Source organism: Coloeus monedula (genome assembly GCF_965178545.1).
Source record: "Coloeus monedula genome assembly, chromosome: 5".
Lineage (NCBI taxonomy): Eukaryota > Metazoa > Chordata > Aves > Passeriformes > Corvidae > Coloeus > Coloeus monedula.
The window spans coordinates 68,441,274-68,457,589 of record NC_138785.1 but is presented as its reverse complement, the minus strand read 5'-3'; the positions used below and the strand labels follow the sequence as shown (position 1 = coordinate 68,457,589).

At 37.9% G+C, this 16,316-nt stretch overlaps 1 protein-coding gene across 1 annotated transcript in view; it reads left to right on the top strand.

Moving 5' to 3' along the window:
- UVSSA (UV stimulated scaffold protein A) overlaps positions 1-16,316 on the top strand; it is a 49,243-nt gene that overhangs the window by 20,814 nt on the left and 12,113 nt on the right. Inside the window, exons 7-9 of the mRNA XM_082282680.1 lie at positions 1,933-2,044; positions 11,610-11,787; positions 12,701-12,850. Of these exons, the coding sequence (XP_082138806.1) occupies positions 1,933-2,044; positions 11,610-11,787; positions 12,701-12,850 (440 nt within the window). The remainder of the gene's footprint in view (positions 1-1,932; positions 2,045-11,609; positions 11,788-12,700; positions 12,851-16,316) is intronic.

The window sequence follows — 16,316 nt, the reverse complement described above, 5'->3', positions numbered from 1 at the left end:
ATGGCCTGAACTGCTGCTTTTCTTTAGATCAGGAAAAATTATTGCAGTGGGAAACAAAAAGTAAGCCAAGGGTGCAGGGTCCACCAGCAGAGCCTGAATGTTGGCAGCTCTTGAGGTGGGGACAATTGGGCTAAGACTGCATTGGGGTTCTTACCTGTCTTTGGAAGCAGGGTGCTCTCAAACATTATTATACTTAGACTTTATTTTAAAATGAAGGCTAATTAGGTGTTCTCTGGTAAGAATGCAATAGTAAATCAGCTCTCATCATCTGGACAGTAAATCTGTTTTTTTTCTCTACTTCTTCACTGGAACTGCAGCTTTCTTAAATCAAAACACTTTTGAAACAATTGGAAGAATCTTATTTCTAACTTGTACCACCCATTCATTGTGTTATTGCGTATATGTGTATTAATATCAATTAACGTTCTTTGTTAGAAATTAATTCAGTCCAGCTTACAGTTAATACTGGCCAAAAAGAAAGACTGATTTTTTTTTTTTTAAGTTATTATTTGTTTTAATTTTTTAACTACATTTAGTAAACCAAAATGAGCTGCTAGAGTTTTGGCTTCAGAGTATGTGTATGATTTAAAGGAACTCAGCTGTGACACAAGATTAGAGTAGTGAGTTAAACTGGGAAAATTCTGCTGCAGGCAAAACCTGCAGTATCCTCTGGTGCTTGTGACAATGAGTAGCTGGTATGAATATTAACAGAAGCCAGGTGCACTAATAGAAGTAGAGAACACAGCTGAAAATAGTGAAAATTATGGTATTCCTTATCTATTGCTTTGGGTTGCTGCAATGAAGTGGAAAAAGTGATAGCCTGTGCTGAGGTTGGATTTAGTGAATACCCCTTACTATTTCCTGGTAAAAGCACATGGCAAACATACAATAATGTAATTATGTTGTTGGGAATGAGGTGACTCTGATTGTGGGCAAAAGAAATAAAGCTTAAAGTCTCCATCGTTGCCTTTTCAGGGTAGTTGGCATTTGCTTTTCTAAAGCTCTGATGCTACAGGCCATGTCTGATGACACAGATTCTTTTAGCTTACGTGTAATTGAGAACTAAAATAATTTTCAGGTATGGAACAAGCTTAGAAAAAAGTATAGATTTGATGGCACATATACAGAAGTTGCTAGCTAAAATTATATTTAGGAAACCACTTATGTGGATAAATGACATTGGTTAGTTGGAACTCCAATTTTTTTCACCCACTCATAGATCCTCAATTTCAGACTGCAGGACAGACCAAGTGTGCATTTAAGAATATCCTGTTTTGTTGGTCTTAACCAGAGTAGTGTGTGCTGTCTGGTGGTATGAATGGTTGGGATGTACTGCATTAGTTAAGAAATGAGTGTATCAAATTATTCTTAGTGCTGTTGTGAAGAAGCACAGTGAACCACTGTAGTATACAGACCTGAATATTCTTATTTGGGTCACTATTAGCTTGCCCATTCATCAGCTTCCCCTCCTGCTTGCCTGCTCTGGTTTTGAGCTCTTAAACAATTTGTGATACCATTTAACATGCCGCAGACTATTTGGGTGCTGCTAAATGAGTAAAATCATCCATGTGACAAGAGGGTAAGGCTGTACTTAGCTCATTAAGTCAAAATCTTGATGTTATTCTAAGATTTTTTGGTCTTATTTTATAGTTTCACACTTTCTCAGACTTCACCAACTGCATGTGTTCTAATGGATAAAAGGGGCTTTAAAGAAGCCCTTAGGATAGAATATGTCTTTAGAGATAAAATGTTAAGCAAAGGCCTAATCTTGGATAAAGATTAAATACATAATTATGGAAATACTTTTGACATAGAGAAGTCTCAGTAGGGCTATCAGGATGTCTGCAAAATATTTTCAATGTGAAGGGAAATGAAAAACAGTCTTCACATGAAAACAAAAAGAAAATAACCCCAACAAGAATATCTCTGTAGATGAAAACCTCGGATGATGATGATGACGATGAGGATGAAGATGAATTTGTGGAGGTCCCTGAGAAGGAAGGTTATGAGCCCCACATTCCAGACCACCTGCGTAAGGAATATGGTGAGTTTGCCCAGCTGTGACAAGCTTTATCCCTGCGTGTTACTGCTGCACTAAGGTAAATAAACAGCCATTCTGAAGTAATAAAGTGATCAGCGGTGTGGGTAATCTCTGCCTGCTCTGAGGAAGTCATTACATGGACACCGGAGCAGTGATTGGCTCTAGATAAACAAATAGTTCCTAGGAGCAAGAGCAACTGAGATGAGCAGCTTATTTCATTCTATCATCTTCCACTGGAGTTCAGAGCCACAAGCAGCACCCGTGTGCTTGTAAGTGTGCAAAACACATACTGGGGGTGAAGGGATTGCAAAGTAAAGTTGGCAGTGAGCCTGAATATTAGAAATATTGGTGACAGTCTGGTGAGATGGAGTAAGGTGCTGTTCCATCGCCTGCATTAGTAGCAGCTGGAGATGCAGAGCCACTTCCTCCCATAGAATGGCCAGCTTCGAGCTCTGCAAGGTGGCTCTTTCTGTTTGGGGTATTGCTGTCAGAAGATGTTAAATGCAGCTCAGCCTTCAAGTGCAGCATTACAGCCACTGAGTACGTACCAGATGACAAACTATAATTTTGCCTTCTTATTAAAAGTAGATAATTTTTAAATAAAGTTATACTTACTGTGTGTTTTTGCAAAATTGAGAGGGGTGTTACTGAGGAAAGTTCATCTTAATTCAGTTTCAGTGCATTGCTCCTTGTCCTTTGTACATCTTGCTTAGTAAATCAGCAGCTTTACCTCTCTGTAACTTGGTATATTTGAGGACTCCCACGATTTCAGTACATTGTAGAGAAGGGTAGCTGCCATCACAAAGCTCTAAGTTAAAAACCTGTAGGAAGTGTCTTGCTCCTACATTTGTCTGTGAGTATTTGTGTAAGACTGGTGCTGTGCTGTGCCTTTTTCAGTCCTGTTGATGCTTATTTTTCCTTTTTCTGCTGTTTACCTCATAAAAGTCAGGCTGCAGCTACCACCTGGAACTCATTTTCCATATCTTTAGCAGCAGCCTAAGTAATCCTAACATGCAAAAGTTCTGTTTATACTTGCCAGCTTCCACTGGAAGTGAAATCACCTCTTCTCTTTTATCCCATCTTCCTCATGGACACACATTTTTTAAAAATAAAGTGTCTTACCACCCTTTGTATCACACTAGCACAATATTTGGCTGCTATTTGAATTCCTTCTTACAGGGAAGGATAAAGAAGAAGCCTACTATCTACTCAGGGATTTTTTAAAAATCTATATAAAATGGATTAAGAAATTCCCAATTTGTATTTAAACTATTGCTGATAGGAAAATACATTGTAGTGAAGAAGTCAATTAATCAGAAAACAAAACCTCTCTGTCATTCTGTATACCTGTGGTTATGTAATGAGCTTATGGTCACACTTGGCTGTTCTTTATCTGACATGTTCCTTAAAAATAACATTCTGAAAGAAACTAATCATTCCCGATGGTTCTGAAGACATTCAGCTTTACTTGCTGCCATTTAAAGTTATTATGTAAGTTCCCAGTTTAGGAAATGGTCTGAAAATAACTCAAAATTCCTGAAAATCACAGCTTAGAAAATGAAAGTCTGCACAAGTGGAATGTTCTAACTGGAACATTAAACCTTCCATGTAAAATAAAATCCCAGCGTTACGTGGAAGGTGTGAATGGTTAAAAGCTTTTTTTCCTTTTGTTGTTACTTTTCCTGAACAAGTCAGATTAACTGGTTATATTAAACCGGAAAACAAAGTTGTAAAACGTGACTGTGGAAATGGATTGAAACGTGACATGTAAATTATTGATTTAAAGTCACTTTATTCCCTTTCACTTCTCTCACAAAAATATATCCTACCAACAAGGTAAGTTTTGTGGTTCTCCTGAGATCTGAAAAACTTGTAAAAAATGAAAATATATTTAGAGACAAGGGAAGTTCTATGCCTAAGTATATAGAAACATGCAGTTGTACTAGCTGTGTCTATATGTGGTTAATGATTACAGTCTCAAAATTGGTGATGATATTAAATACAGAAACTGAATTGAGCATGTGTGCAGTTTGGGTGGAGGTAGACTTGAACAAGTCTATTTGAATCTTGATGTATAAAATGAAATGTAAATTTGTTAAAAGAATTTAGGTGATTAGATAATTGAAGTGTGAAGATATAACCCATTAGAGGTGTCATGCCAAATTAGCATTACCAGAATTTTAATGACCTCCCATTTGTATCATCCTTATTTACACTTGCATCTGATGTCTGCTGCTGACAAGAGGCCAGCCCTCCTATGGGACCACAGAGCCATTTTAGGTGCACAGTGGTGCTAAAGAGGAACATTGGGCTGAAAAAGAAACAACACTGAAAATTATTTTCTTACGGTTGCTTCGGTTCTCAGCGCTGGGCACTGCCGTTGCTGATATCCACTGAAGAGTGACCTGCCCTTGTATGGCTGGTATTGCTAAGCCCTGGAAAATGGAGCCATTATTCATTTAAAGGAGAACTTCAGGGAGAAATAAAATATTGTTGCCACTTCAGATTTTCCACATTCCAGTCTTTGCTGGTCAGCTGTTGGTTCCTTTGACATAAAGCCTTAGGGTGGATGAGGTAAGGGATGGAACTGTGCAGCTTCTGACATTGCTCTTGTGCCATAGAACAGAATTTTTGCCTGATGGCAAAGGATGAGAGATTCATTCCTGCTCTTGGTGATCTTGGCTTGGCTTGCAGCTGGGAAGTGATCTGTTTTGAGGGATGTGCTTTTCCACATAAAAATAGAACAATTCTCAGTCTAGTCCAAAGCACCCACTTTAGTTGATAGTTCGTCTGTGTCCCAGTGCAAGCATTATTTACCCATGCAATACTCCTTTGAGGACGGGGGAGTGCTACTTCTGTTTTACAAGAGGTGACGTGAGGAAAACCATCTGACTTGGGACTATTAGCATGGAAGCAGTCTATTGGTTATCACGTTTCATCTTTATCCAAAATTATATTAGGAATGACTGTGCAGTCACAAACCATTATTTCAGCTCTGGTTAGTAAGATTATTTCTCTTGTATTTGAGCCTTAAGCCAGAATGTTGTTAGGTCTCTAATAGCTACTTTAGTGGCTCACATTGCATCTTCAAGTCTGCTTTGGAGTTCTTTCATATGGGGATCAAAGCTACAATTCTAAAATCCCGAGGCTTAGTTCTATCCATCTCAGAAATGTTTTCCTCTTCTCATCACAGTGTGATGTGCTTTTTTTGGGTTAGATGTCCCCAGACTGCCTTTCCTAATCTGATGGTATCGGAGTTATACTTTCCTGTGTGTTAAGTAGCTGCTTTTTGTTGTTTTTACTATGAAAAGTCATAACAATGTGGAGACTTATACCCCAACTGAGCTAATAAGATGTACAAAACCATTATTTCCTTAGCAGAGAAGTTGTCATCTGGTTCTTTACATAGAACTGGGAGTGCTTCAGGCTCTTGACAGACATCCTCGAAGATGTAGAGGGGACACAGTGGTTAAAGCAAAATGGCAAAATGCGAAACATCAGAGAATCATCATTACAAATTTTAAAAAAAGGAAGCCAGGCGTGTTATCTAACATACACATATATTGCTGTGAGAGCACTGTGCTGGCTCCATCTTAGCTTTGTTTCCTTCATTTTTGATGCAGAAATAGTTATTCCATACCATAATAATGTGCTCTTTTAACCTTCATGTAAATGATTTCTCCCTTTTTTTTTTTTTTCTGTTTTAAATAGTGGATTTAAATCTACACATGGCAAAAAGAGCATGTATGCAAGTGTTGATGAAGCAAAACATCTAATTTTGACTTGTGAAGAATTGATAGCTTTTAAACTGGTCTTTTTTTCCTTCATAGAAGCATCTAACAGGTTTAGTTACAAAGAATCAATATCTCTTGATTTTACAGTTATGTTTTCCTCTATTTCATTGTGGCTTTTTTGCTAGTTTTTTTTATTATTTGAGTGGTACACGTGAACATCTTCTGGAAATCACAAGGCAAAAGCACGAATTCTGTTACTTTTTCTGTAACATGTAGGCCTCTCTGACATACTCAGTGAAAAACTTGTTTTCAGTGCTTACTAGTCTTTTAGGGAAATTGTTTGGTTTTCTGTTACTAGTATTTATTAGGATTTGCCAGTGGTAGGTGTATTTGAAAAACTTCCTAAAATCCATTTTGTAATAGCTTTTAAAATGGGAGGGAGTTTAGGCTTCCACAGTGGAGAGAGTGATTGTCATGGCCGTGATCATGAAGTAGACTTGGCTCAAGGCTGACTCTGTACGTAAGAGAACACAAGTGTGGGGTCAGTAGAGCAGCTTCTCTTTCCAACAGATACCTGTATTTCATACACAAGGTAAGATGGGTTATTTGGGGTGCACTCAGGCCAATTGCTTTCATCAGCTAGGGCCATAAAAATGTGCGTCAGCACGATTAACCAAATAATGTTGTCCTACTTAGTTGTAATGAAAGCAGAGGTTTCTGATGACATTATTATTATTTGGGAATGAAGTTGCTGAGGTTCTACTGACTGTTGAATCCTTAAACAGACACGCATGTGCTGGCTAAATGGAAATTATACCTAAGCTTTTTCCTTCCTTAATGCAGTGATTTCTCAATTTGTCTGGATCCAGCTTTTCAGTCAGGTTTGATTCGTCTGGTCTTCATAGCTCAGGAACTTCTGAGGGAATTCTTCCTGCATGTGAAGGATGTGGAGAAACAGCTCAGTGGAGACCAGAGCAGAAACAAACCTGCAGATTCCAGACTGTATGAAGTATCATTGTCGGGGACTGATTTTGAGACTTAGAATTATACTGTCTAAGCTAAATAAGGCTCTTACCTGACTTCTTTTAGGGGAAAAAGCATATCATGTTTTGCAGGGAGAAGGATAGACAGAATTACCTATTCATCTCTTTGAAATTTGGGTTCCTTTTTCCTAAATTTGGAAAATGCAAGTAACACACAGTTGTGTTTTTCAGCCTAGACAATAGTATAGTATCTAGAATAAGGTTTCTATTAATATTGCTATGAATCCTTTAAAAAAAAATCTGCCATAGTTGTCACTGGATGTAAATAGCATGTGTTGATTTATCATAAATTTATTGAAAACAGATATTCAGCACTGAAGTTAAAACCCCAGTCCAGAATTTCTGTTATCAAATGTGTGTGTGGTCTCCATTTCTCTTAGCATAAAAAACTTCAGAAATATTTAATTGTAAGTTTACAAATGAGATTGCCTCGTTACATTAGCGTGTTTTGAACGTACCTGTATACAGACAAACACAAGTCCTATATGGAATCACAGAACCATCATTAAGATGGGAAAAGACTTCTGAAATCATCAATTCCAACCTTTGACTGACCACCGTGGCCACTGAAGTTCCACATCTATTCATTTTTTGAGCATTTCCAGGGATGGTGACTCCACTGCTTCCCCACAGAGCCTGTTCCAATACTTGACTGCTCTTTCAGTGAAGAAATATTTCCCAGTATCCAACCTGAACCTCCTTTGGCACAGCTTGAGCCCTACAGAGGCCTAGCTACACTTAATAAGTGAGTAAAACTGTTTGTAATGCAGTATTTGGAATGAAGATTAACTTTTCACATTTATAAAAAAACATGATTATCACTTCAAACAAAATACTTCGACATCCATGTAGGAGTATTGACTGTAGATATTTCTTCTGTTCATCCTGATCAGCTGATCATGGAATCTTTCCTCATTCTCAGGAGAGGTCCTTCTATATAAATAAGAGTCCCAGAAAATCTAACAGGACATGGGATATACTTGATTTCTGCTAAAGTTCTTGGAAGTTAATACTCACTGCACAAGATGTTGGTACACTTTTGAGTAGTTTGCCACAGCAGTATCCCTCAGAGGATCTGTGCAATGGCCACAGGATGCAAAATCATAAGGAAGAAGCTTAAAAGATCAGGGCGTAAGGTATAGAAAGGGCTTGATATAAATGCCGTGTATTTGATTTTTTTCTGGTTCTTAACTATGATTGTAAAGCAGTAATAAATACGGTTAATTGATGAGAGGTAACAAATTAACATATTCTGTAATTCCAGTAAGCCAAACTAAGTGTTTATGTAATGTTAGTGAACTCTTCTTGTTAATTACCATAGTTACCTTTTTTTTTTTTTTTGTTTAATTTGAATTTCTAAAGTAGAATTCCAAGATCTCACATAAATGAGCATAGCTATGTTCAAAGGCACTGGGAAGCTTTGCAAAGTCCAAAGCTTATTGTGCTTCCTGAGTAAAATACTGGCAGGCATTTTCATTGTGAGCACAGTAGAGTAAGTGGGGAAATACTGTACCTGAACTGCTGGATTTTCCTTACAGTCTGGGACAGTGTCTGTACTAATATAAATCACATATGCTTAGCTTGATTAAGATTTAACAAATGAGAAGCAGAAACTATTAATTTTTTTTCAGGAAAGGTGAAGTCCATAATACTTGTTTATATTCTATCTATGTTTTTTCAATTAAACTTCAGTGAATCTGAAGTAGCTTGATTTTGTCTAAATCCACACAGCTGAGGAAACCTGTGCTGGCTTTTTCTCTGAATTTTCACTGAGGGGCTTTTATCTCCCCTTAATCCCACCATTTCTGTCAGGACATAATCTCTTTCTCAAATTTACATTTTAATTACAAGGCCAGCTGAACTAGCTAAAATCAATAATGTCAGCATTCAGCAGCCTAACTTCAGCTGAAACCCCAGCCTCTCTCTTTCCTTCTATTGATTTATCTTGTGAACATGGGCTACTTTATTGCTTCAGGCAATAGGTGCCATTTGGTCAATTTAAACAAAAAGGGGGATTTAAACACTTTTATAATGCTTTCTCAAAGCTGCTGTTTGGAACAATTTGAACCCAGGTACTGTACTTGTTAAATAAACCACACAGAACAGCAGAATTCTGAAGAGGAATTTGACTTTTAAAACTGTTCTTAATCCCATCTATGTTTTAAAACTAAAACAAAGAAACCCCACCCTGATATTGGGCACCATTCGTCTGGGGCTGTCTGCGTGGTGATTCTTGTCTTTATCTTGTTAGCAAAAACTACTTTCATACATAAATACTTATTCAAAACTCCACAGTAGAGGTGGTGTTACTGATGTCCTAGTGTACTTACTTTTGGCTATTTTTCTTCTAATGGTTTAAAATAAGAAATCAATGAGAAAATATTTTGTTCTTGTAACTCTTAAGAATTCCAATATTGATCTTCTGGATGTGATTTTTATCTGTCTAAATGTCACATTGTCTATTTATCTCCCTTGCCTTTTCTGTGTGTTGCTGACGGTTTGTTTCTGCTGTTCCCCTCCTCCTCAACAAAACCGGTGTGGTGAACAAGCAATCACGCTTCCTGTAAACATCATAGGGAAAAAATAGGGTTTTCTGAGAACTTTTAAAACATATGCACTTATTTTCTCTGAAGGTGAGAGAAGAGGTGTGGTGAGTGACACAAACCTGCTATCTTCTGACTGTTTTTTTACTATTTGTAAATAGTACACATACAGGTGCTCTCAAAACATTTGCTTTAAACAATGCTTTTCAGAAAGGCTCTCTAAAAAATAAGAAAGCAGTTTAAATGCTAAATGCAGTCTAAGCAATTCTACATTACAGATAGAGTCTATGACATACTCTTCTCAGTTAACCTTGTTCATGCCAAAGGCCCTGTTTGTAACTGTTTCTGTCATTAAAGGAAGTTTACTTCTCTAAATACTGATGATTCTAAAATGTGGTTACTACAAGGTTTTGGGTTAATACTCCTTCATTTTGATAAAAGCACCTGAGAAGGGCATTTTCCCTTTCTAGCCTGTGACATGAGCTGAGATGAAGCCTGTCCTGCCCCCTTTCCAGAGGCATAAATTCAAAATTTCTGCATTATTATTTCACTGAAGTGGTGTATAAAAAGCACATTTCTGTGGAGGCACCACTATCCCTCTTGAACAGCAAGTTCACAGCCTAATAAGTGTAATGAAATACTTTCTTTTGCTAAATAACCTAGACTTTTCTCTACTTAGATCCATCCTATTATATTTAATTATAATTTCCCTTATTCCTGGTTCTTCTGCTAACTTTGAGACTGTTTTCCAAAGCACAGATTGGTCCTTTAAATTGTGGGTTTTTTGGACAATGTTCTTTAAAGCCTTGTTGACTTTGGAGAATGTGGAGTGTTCATAGCTTTCATTAGTGTGGGCTGGAGTGAGTAAGGGAGCAGCAGTGCCAGGTGTGCTCAGCAGCACCAGCCAACAGCAAGATGAGACTGGATTTTGAATTAGGGTTGTCAGCTGTCTCTGGGCAGAGGCTGTCCAGGAACTAGGTTAAACAGGTGTCCTTCTCAGTGCCCTGAGCTTGGAGCTTTGGGAAAAAAGTGTGGATGTCATTCCCTGCACAAAGACTCAGCTCCTGATCTAGGTACTTGGACAATGTGCTCCTAGGGGGTGGATCTCAAAGGCTGCCCTCTCAGCATCTTTGCCTGTGGCTGATGCCAGGCAGTGCCATCCGTGCAGTTGCACTCCATGGGTTAAAGGGAATGAGTGATGCAAACGAATCAAAGTCAGGATGAATTACTGGGAGACCTTATAAGGTGGAAAGATGGGTCACAGCAAATAATTCTGATTTTGCTTGTGGAGAATACATTATTCTCTGGAATGAAAGTATCTTATGTACCAAGCCTACCCTCTCCTATGGGTCTGGCAAGTTCCTACTCAGACAGCTGGTTACAGATACAACATTAACTTTTGCTTTTCTACTTAATATATTGTGATACATTTAATGACTAACAAGGCAAGAATGCTTCTAGGTGCAGCTTCAGGGCTGGTTAGAATTGGGCAAAAGATCAAAAGTTACAGTTAAATAATGGCTAAAACATGTTAGATAAGCTTCAGTTACTTTTCATAAGAAGGCTCAGATAATTTGCTGAAATTTTTAGTTTTGTGAAACTATGACATTTTTGTATAAAATTTAGGGATCTTCTTTGAGGGACGAGACCTTGCCTTTCAATTAATTATTTTATAAAAAGGTTTTCTAAGGGGACACATCACATTAGTGTGAGGGATCATGTCTTTCCAATTTTAGCTGTCATTGGCTAAAAAGTTCTTGTTGCTACTACTGGCTAAATGGCATTGCTCCTCCAGCTCAGCGGTAGAGGCAGGTGCTGTCTAACTGCTCAGCCTGACTAATTGCATCCTTACAGTCCTCACATCTTACAGCTGAATCTCTAATCTGTCTGTAAAAGTAATTAAAGTTACCCCACTGCTGAGCTACTGGTGCTGAACATCAGTGCCTGGTACTGCCTTGCAGATGGCTTGTTCCTCATGTGTAGCTCAGGCATTTCCTGTCTCTTGGGCAGACTCTCTGGGTGCAGTTCCTGCTTCTGCCAGCACTTAGGTATTTTCTCCTGGCAAATTGTGTGGTTTAGTATCTGTGAAAGACAAATGTCCTCTAAATAATTCTGTTTCACTCTGAGTGGGACTGATGTCTAAAGCAAACTGGAAGCAGGAAGACGTAGTCAGCACCCTGAGCTGTTTGGGTTGGACTGTGAGGGTGGGAGAAGTGAATCACTCCTAAACATCAAGGTTTTTTTGCAGGGCTTGAACCCAAGTCACCTCCAAAAGCCCCGGTGGCGAAGGCATCGACAGGAGCAGCTCCGCTGAGCTCCCACACTCAGCTCAAAGGGAATGAGGATGAACTCGATCCAACCTGTGCAGCTGCCACTCTGAAACTTATTAGAGACAAGCTACCAAAGCTACCACCTCCTCATGCCAGGTTATCTTTGTTTCATTCTTGTACAAACCTCTTGCTCTTGTGTTTATTAGTCATGACAGCACACAGAAAAGCATTCATGAACCAGGCAAGCTGACGAGGCTGACTTGGTCTCATTTTGAAGACCATTACATTCATTGCCTAATATTTGGGATTTTGTTGGTGATTGCACTAGGATCTTAAGGAATCTTTTACTGTTCAGTTACTACAGATCTTATTTGGTGTAAAAGGCCTTTATGAAAATACACTGTTCCCTTCTTTGCTAACAACACCCCCCACCCCATTTATTTGGGTACATTCTGTTTGCAGCTAAACAAAATGTATCCTAATGTTCAATTTGCAAGTAGTTTCAACCATCTCTTTGTTTCCAGTGACTTATGCTATCAGTGCTGCCTGGAGATGTTACATTGCTTCCAAAGACAATTTTGTTATCAATCCTGTTCAAAGTTTGATGAAACGCCAGCCTTGCCTGGCATTTAGCTGTGATTTGGGGGTAAGACTGGAGTCATCTGCTTAGTGGCATGTTCCTGGAAAGACACTTCTGCATTGCCCAGGAATGCCCCCACAACCTAGCAAACCGGAATTAATCTGAGATTTCCTGTACCACATCTGTAGCTCCTGTGGGAGTACAACCTGCATGATCCACTGCTGCCCCCATCAAATCTCTGTGCTTCTGCCCCAGTAGTGTGATAGGTGTTAGCCAGCACTAGCTGAATATGCAGCGAGCTGTACAGAGAGCATGTGGTGTTGTGTCTTATGGTCTTCCTTTAAAAAAAATAAAAGGACAACCTTGTAAAAGTAGTTGCAATAGATCTAAGGTAATATTAGTGTTGGTCTAAAAAAATCTAATGAAAACAGAAAAAAAGTTGTCGTGGTCATTGGTGTTCTGTATTGACTTCTCATCAATTTTCTCCAGTGAATCTGCAACTGCTGCGACAGCAGATGTGGAAGATCTTGACAGTAAAAGAAGAAAACTAGAAGAAAGAGCTAAAGCTCCCCTCATGCCTTTTGGATTAGATCTTCACTACTGGGGAGAGGATCAGCCAAGTGCTGGGAAGATTCTCAAGTAATGCTCTTTTTCTTTTAAAACAAATTAAACAAATAAATAGATTTAGTTGTACTCAGAGGTCATGCAGTGGGGTGACTGCTATTTCTTTTGATAATTACTTTTCTTCTTTACTTTGTGTTGTAGGACCCACAAAGTCAGAAATTCTACCTTTAAATGTTATTTATTTTGAGAAGATGTGATACTAATTAAATATCCTTTGATGCTTCAAAGCACATTTTTTCTGCTCTTTTTATGTTTGCAGCATAGCATCAGTTACTCCAATTTAAGTTGGTACCTCATTATGCAAAGGGCTCTGCCAAGTGTGTGATAGACATTCCCTCAGCTGGAGACTTTTAAGATATAAATAAGTAGCAAGCAAGGTAGGAGAAAGGCTGGGGAAGTGTTTTTCCTGGCTTCACAAAGTGGTAACTGAGGAAACTGATATGTTTATTCAGTCACACAAGAAAAGGTGGCAGTTACAGGATTTGGGTTTGGATCTTTCACTTTCCATTGCTGTCTGAGAGGTTTTGTGTTTCACGAAGCATTGCTGACTTAGGTAAAGCTTTAGCACTGGGGAGAAAAGGTGGTAGGTGCACATCAGAATTTATTTCTAACAGTCAGTTTTTAAAACCCCTTTTAGTATTTTTAAATGGAAGTTGGGTTGCAAAGTCCTCCCTGTATGTATAAATTTCTTTAAAGTCCACCAGAACTTTGATATCAGTGTGCACCATACCTGGCTTGAAAAAGGCAAAAATCGTTGACTGGCTGGGTTCCAAATTAAGCTGTTATATTCTTAGTAGTATTACTTTAACTTAGTTTGTTTTCTTAACAAAACGAGCAAAAAAACCCCAACTTGTAATCACAGTGCTAAAACAGTGTTGTCAGAAAGGAACAAGAGGAAATCTCTGCCCCTGCACCCGATTTCATAAAATGCTGAATATCTTTTAAATTACCGAAAACTGGTGCAATTTGCTGCATAAAAGTGCTTTACCACAGTCACTCCAAGGTTTGGATTCCATCTCGTGTGGTGAAGGCTCTTCAAAGCCTATGAAAAGATTTTCAGCAGGGCTTTAAGAAGCATTTGTCTGTGATAGTGCCAAAAAGGAAGTAAGGCCTTATTTTACATTGCAAATGAATTATTCAAGTCATAAGTGAAATCAGAAGCATATTTCACTGCCTGTCTGCCTTGTGCTGTACTGTTTTATTTTTATGCTTCCCAATAAAATAGAGGGCACACTTCTGAACCATATAGTCTATAACTACAGATATGCCAATCTAACTAAAGATAATTTAAGTAATTGCACACACAATACCATTGACCTCACGCATGAAATAGACTTACTGAAAAATTAAGGTAGTTATTGGCCAGCTATTTTAATGTTTCTATATGCATCCATACAGGTTGTGTAAGATTCTTAGGGAAAAAAAGCAAACTGAAAAATAGACAACACATATGGGATGTGTATGGAATTTGAACTTTTAAAATATAAAGGGGAAAAGTCTTTTCGTTTCATTTATCAGTGCACTTACTTAATCACAGCGTTTACAATAAATTAAGATTTTGACAGTGAGAAGGTAGCTACCAGGAAGATGATATTCTAAAGAAGTTTTGTTGGATTTTTTCAGGGGGGGCAGAAGGTAGTGTATGCTGTACAGTATTGTATTGTGTAGAGTCTGATGTGTCATCTTAACAGATTTATTTTGGGTAGCATGAACTTTCCAAACTCATCTACCCTCCTCCTTGAATTAAATCAGCTTACTCTTGGGAGCAGAGTAAAAAGGTTGGTGCAGCACTGACTGTGACTAGGATGTTTCAATTAGCCCATTTTGCACTTGCTTCAGTATCTCTGTAAGCATCTGGGATTAGACTTTATATTTATTCAATGTTTTTATAATCTTCCCATCAGATTATAAATTGATATAAATTCATTGAAAGAGTGCAGCAGTTCTCCAAGAGCTAGTCTTCCTCTTAAATTTCAGTTAGCCATTATTTGTCTTTTATTCCTCCTCCTCCTCCTCCTCCTCGTGTATTGCTGTGTCATTGCCATTAAAGCCTCTGTTATTTATCTGGATCAGGAGCACTCTAAATGTGAGTGAGGTGTTGATCTTTTTCATTTTTTAGTTGATTATCTGTTCCTCTTCTGATCCATCTTACAAATAGGTTTTACTTGTCACATGGATCATTTTTTCCAGCAAGTATCTGCCTGTTTAAAACGTTGCTTAACTTACAACAAGAAATCAGAAAACTTTGGGGATTGCCACTGCTTTGTTCTTCTCTCAGCTGCTTGTAAATCATGTTGGGAGAAAATAAGTTATATGCTTGTAGTAAACAATAATATTTATTAAATATTTTTATGAACCAGGCTTTTTTAAGTTCAGTTCCCAAACACTGATCAATGATACATAGAGTGAAACATAATTTTAATATTCTTAGCATTTGTTAGATGCATATTTAGGGGAAGGGAGACAGAGAAATTATTAAATAGAACTATTTCGTAATTGGAAGGGTTGACATGCATGACAGTTAAATGCTTCTTCATTCTCATGTAACTGTAATTTGATAATTTAGAGGGGGAGGGGAGTTCAGACCACAAAAGGGCACTAGGATTTTACTAAGAGATTCTGTAAGATTACCATGCATGTAAAAATCCTGTATGGTGACTTTTTTAGGAATGCTTTCCCCTCTGTGTGGCTGCAAGGTTAGTGACACAGAGCTGCTGGTCAGTCTTGCTTTCAGCATTACATTAAACTAAGCAAATAAGAAATTATTGTAATTCTTTTATTTACTGTCTACTGTACAATCTTGCCACATAAGTTCTGAAGGTAAAATACTGTACCATTCAAATAGTGGGCTAAAGTCATATTGGTATTTTGGAAAGACTTTCAGGGCTTTTGGGTTTTTTTGCTACAGTTTGCAGAAGTATGTAATTAAAAACATTTTGTTTAACCAAAACCAGCAGAAATATATTACTGTGTTTATTGCTGAACTAGCCTCCACTGGAACTCTTTTGCCTTTATCCCCTAATTTACCAGAAGAAATTTATTTGTACTTTATGGCAGGTTAGCATTTATCTGGCACTAACGAGCTGTATTTGACGGAGAAATTACTGGATAGAATCAATTTGTTTTAACAAGAATTTTGTTGGAACATTTTTCTGACGACTTGGCAAATCACAGAGATGCTCAGAAAATTTCATTAACCCCTTTTAAAGCTAGTTTTAATCTCTTTACATAGTTTTAAATGCTCAACTATTGCATTAAAACCAGCAGCTATATATGTTGTAGGTTGCTATGGTCAGAAATTTTCCTCTACTTTCTTTTTTCCTTGTCATCTGCTGAAAACTTGGTTAGATAAAATTAATCAAAACTTTTCAGGCCATCTAAAGTAATTCTTTCAAGTATTGGCTTATGTGCTTTGCCAAATTGAGACCGGTGTGATGAGTGAAGCCAGTGTTCATGTATATATCACTCTGCAGGCTACAGA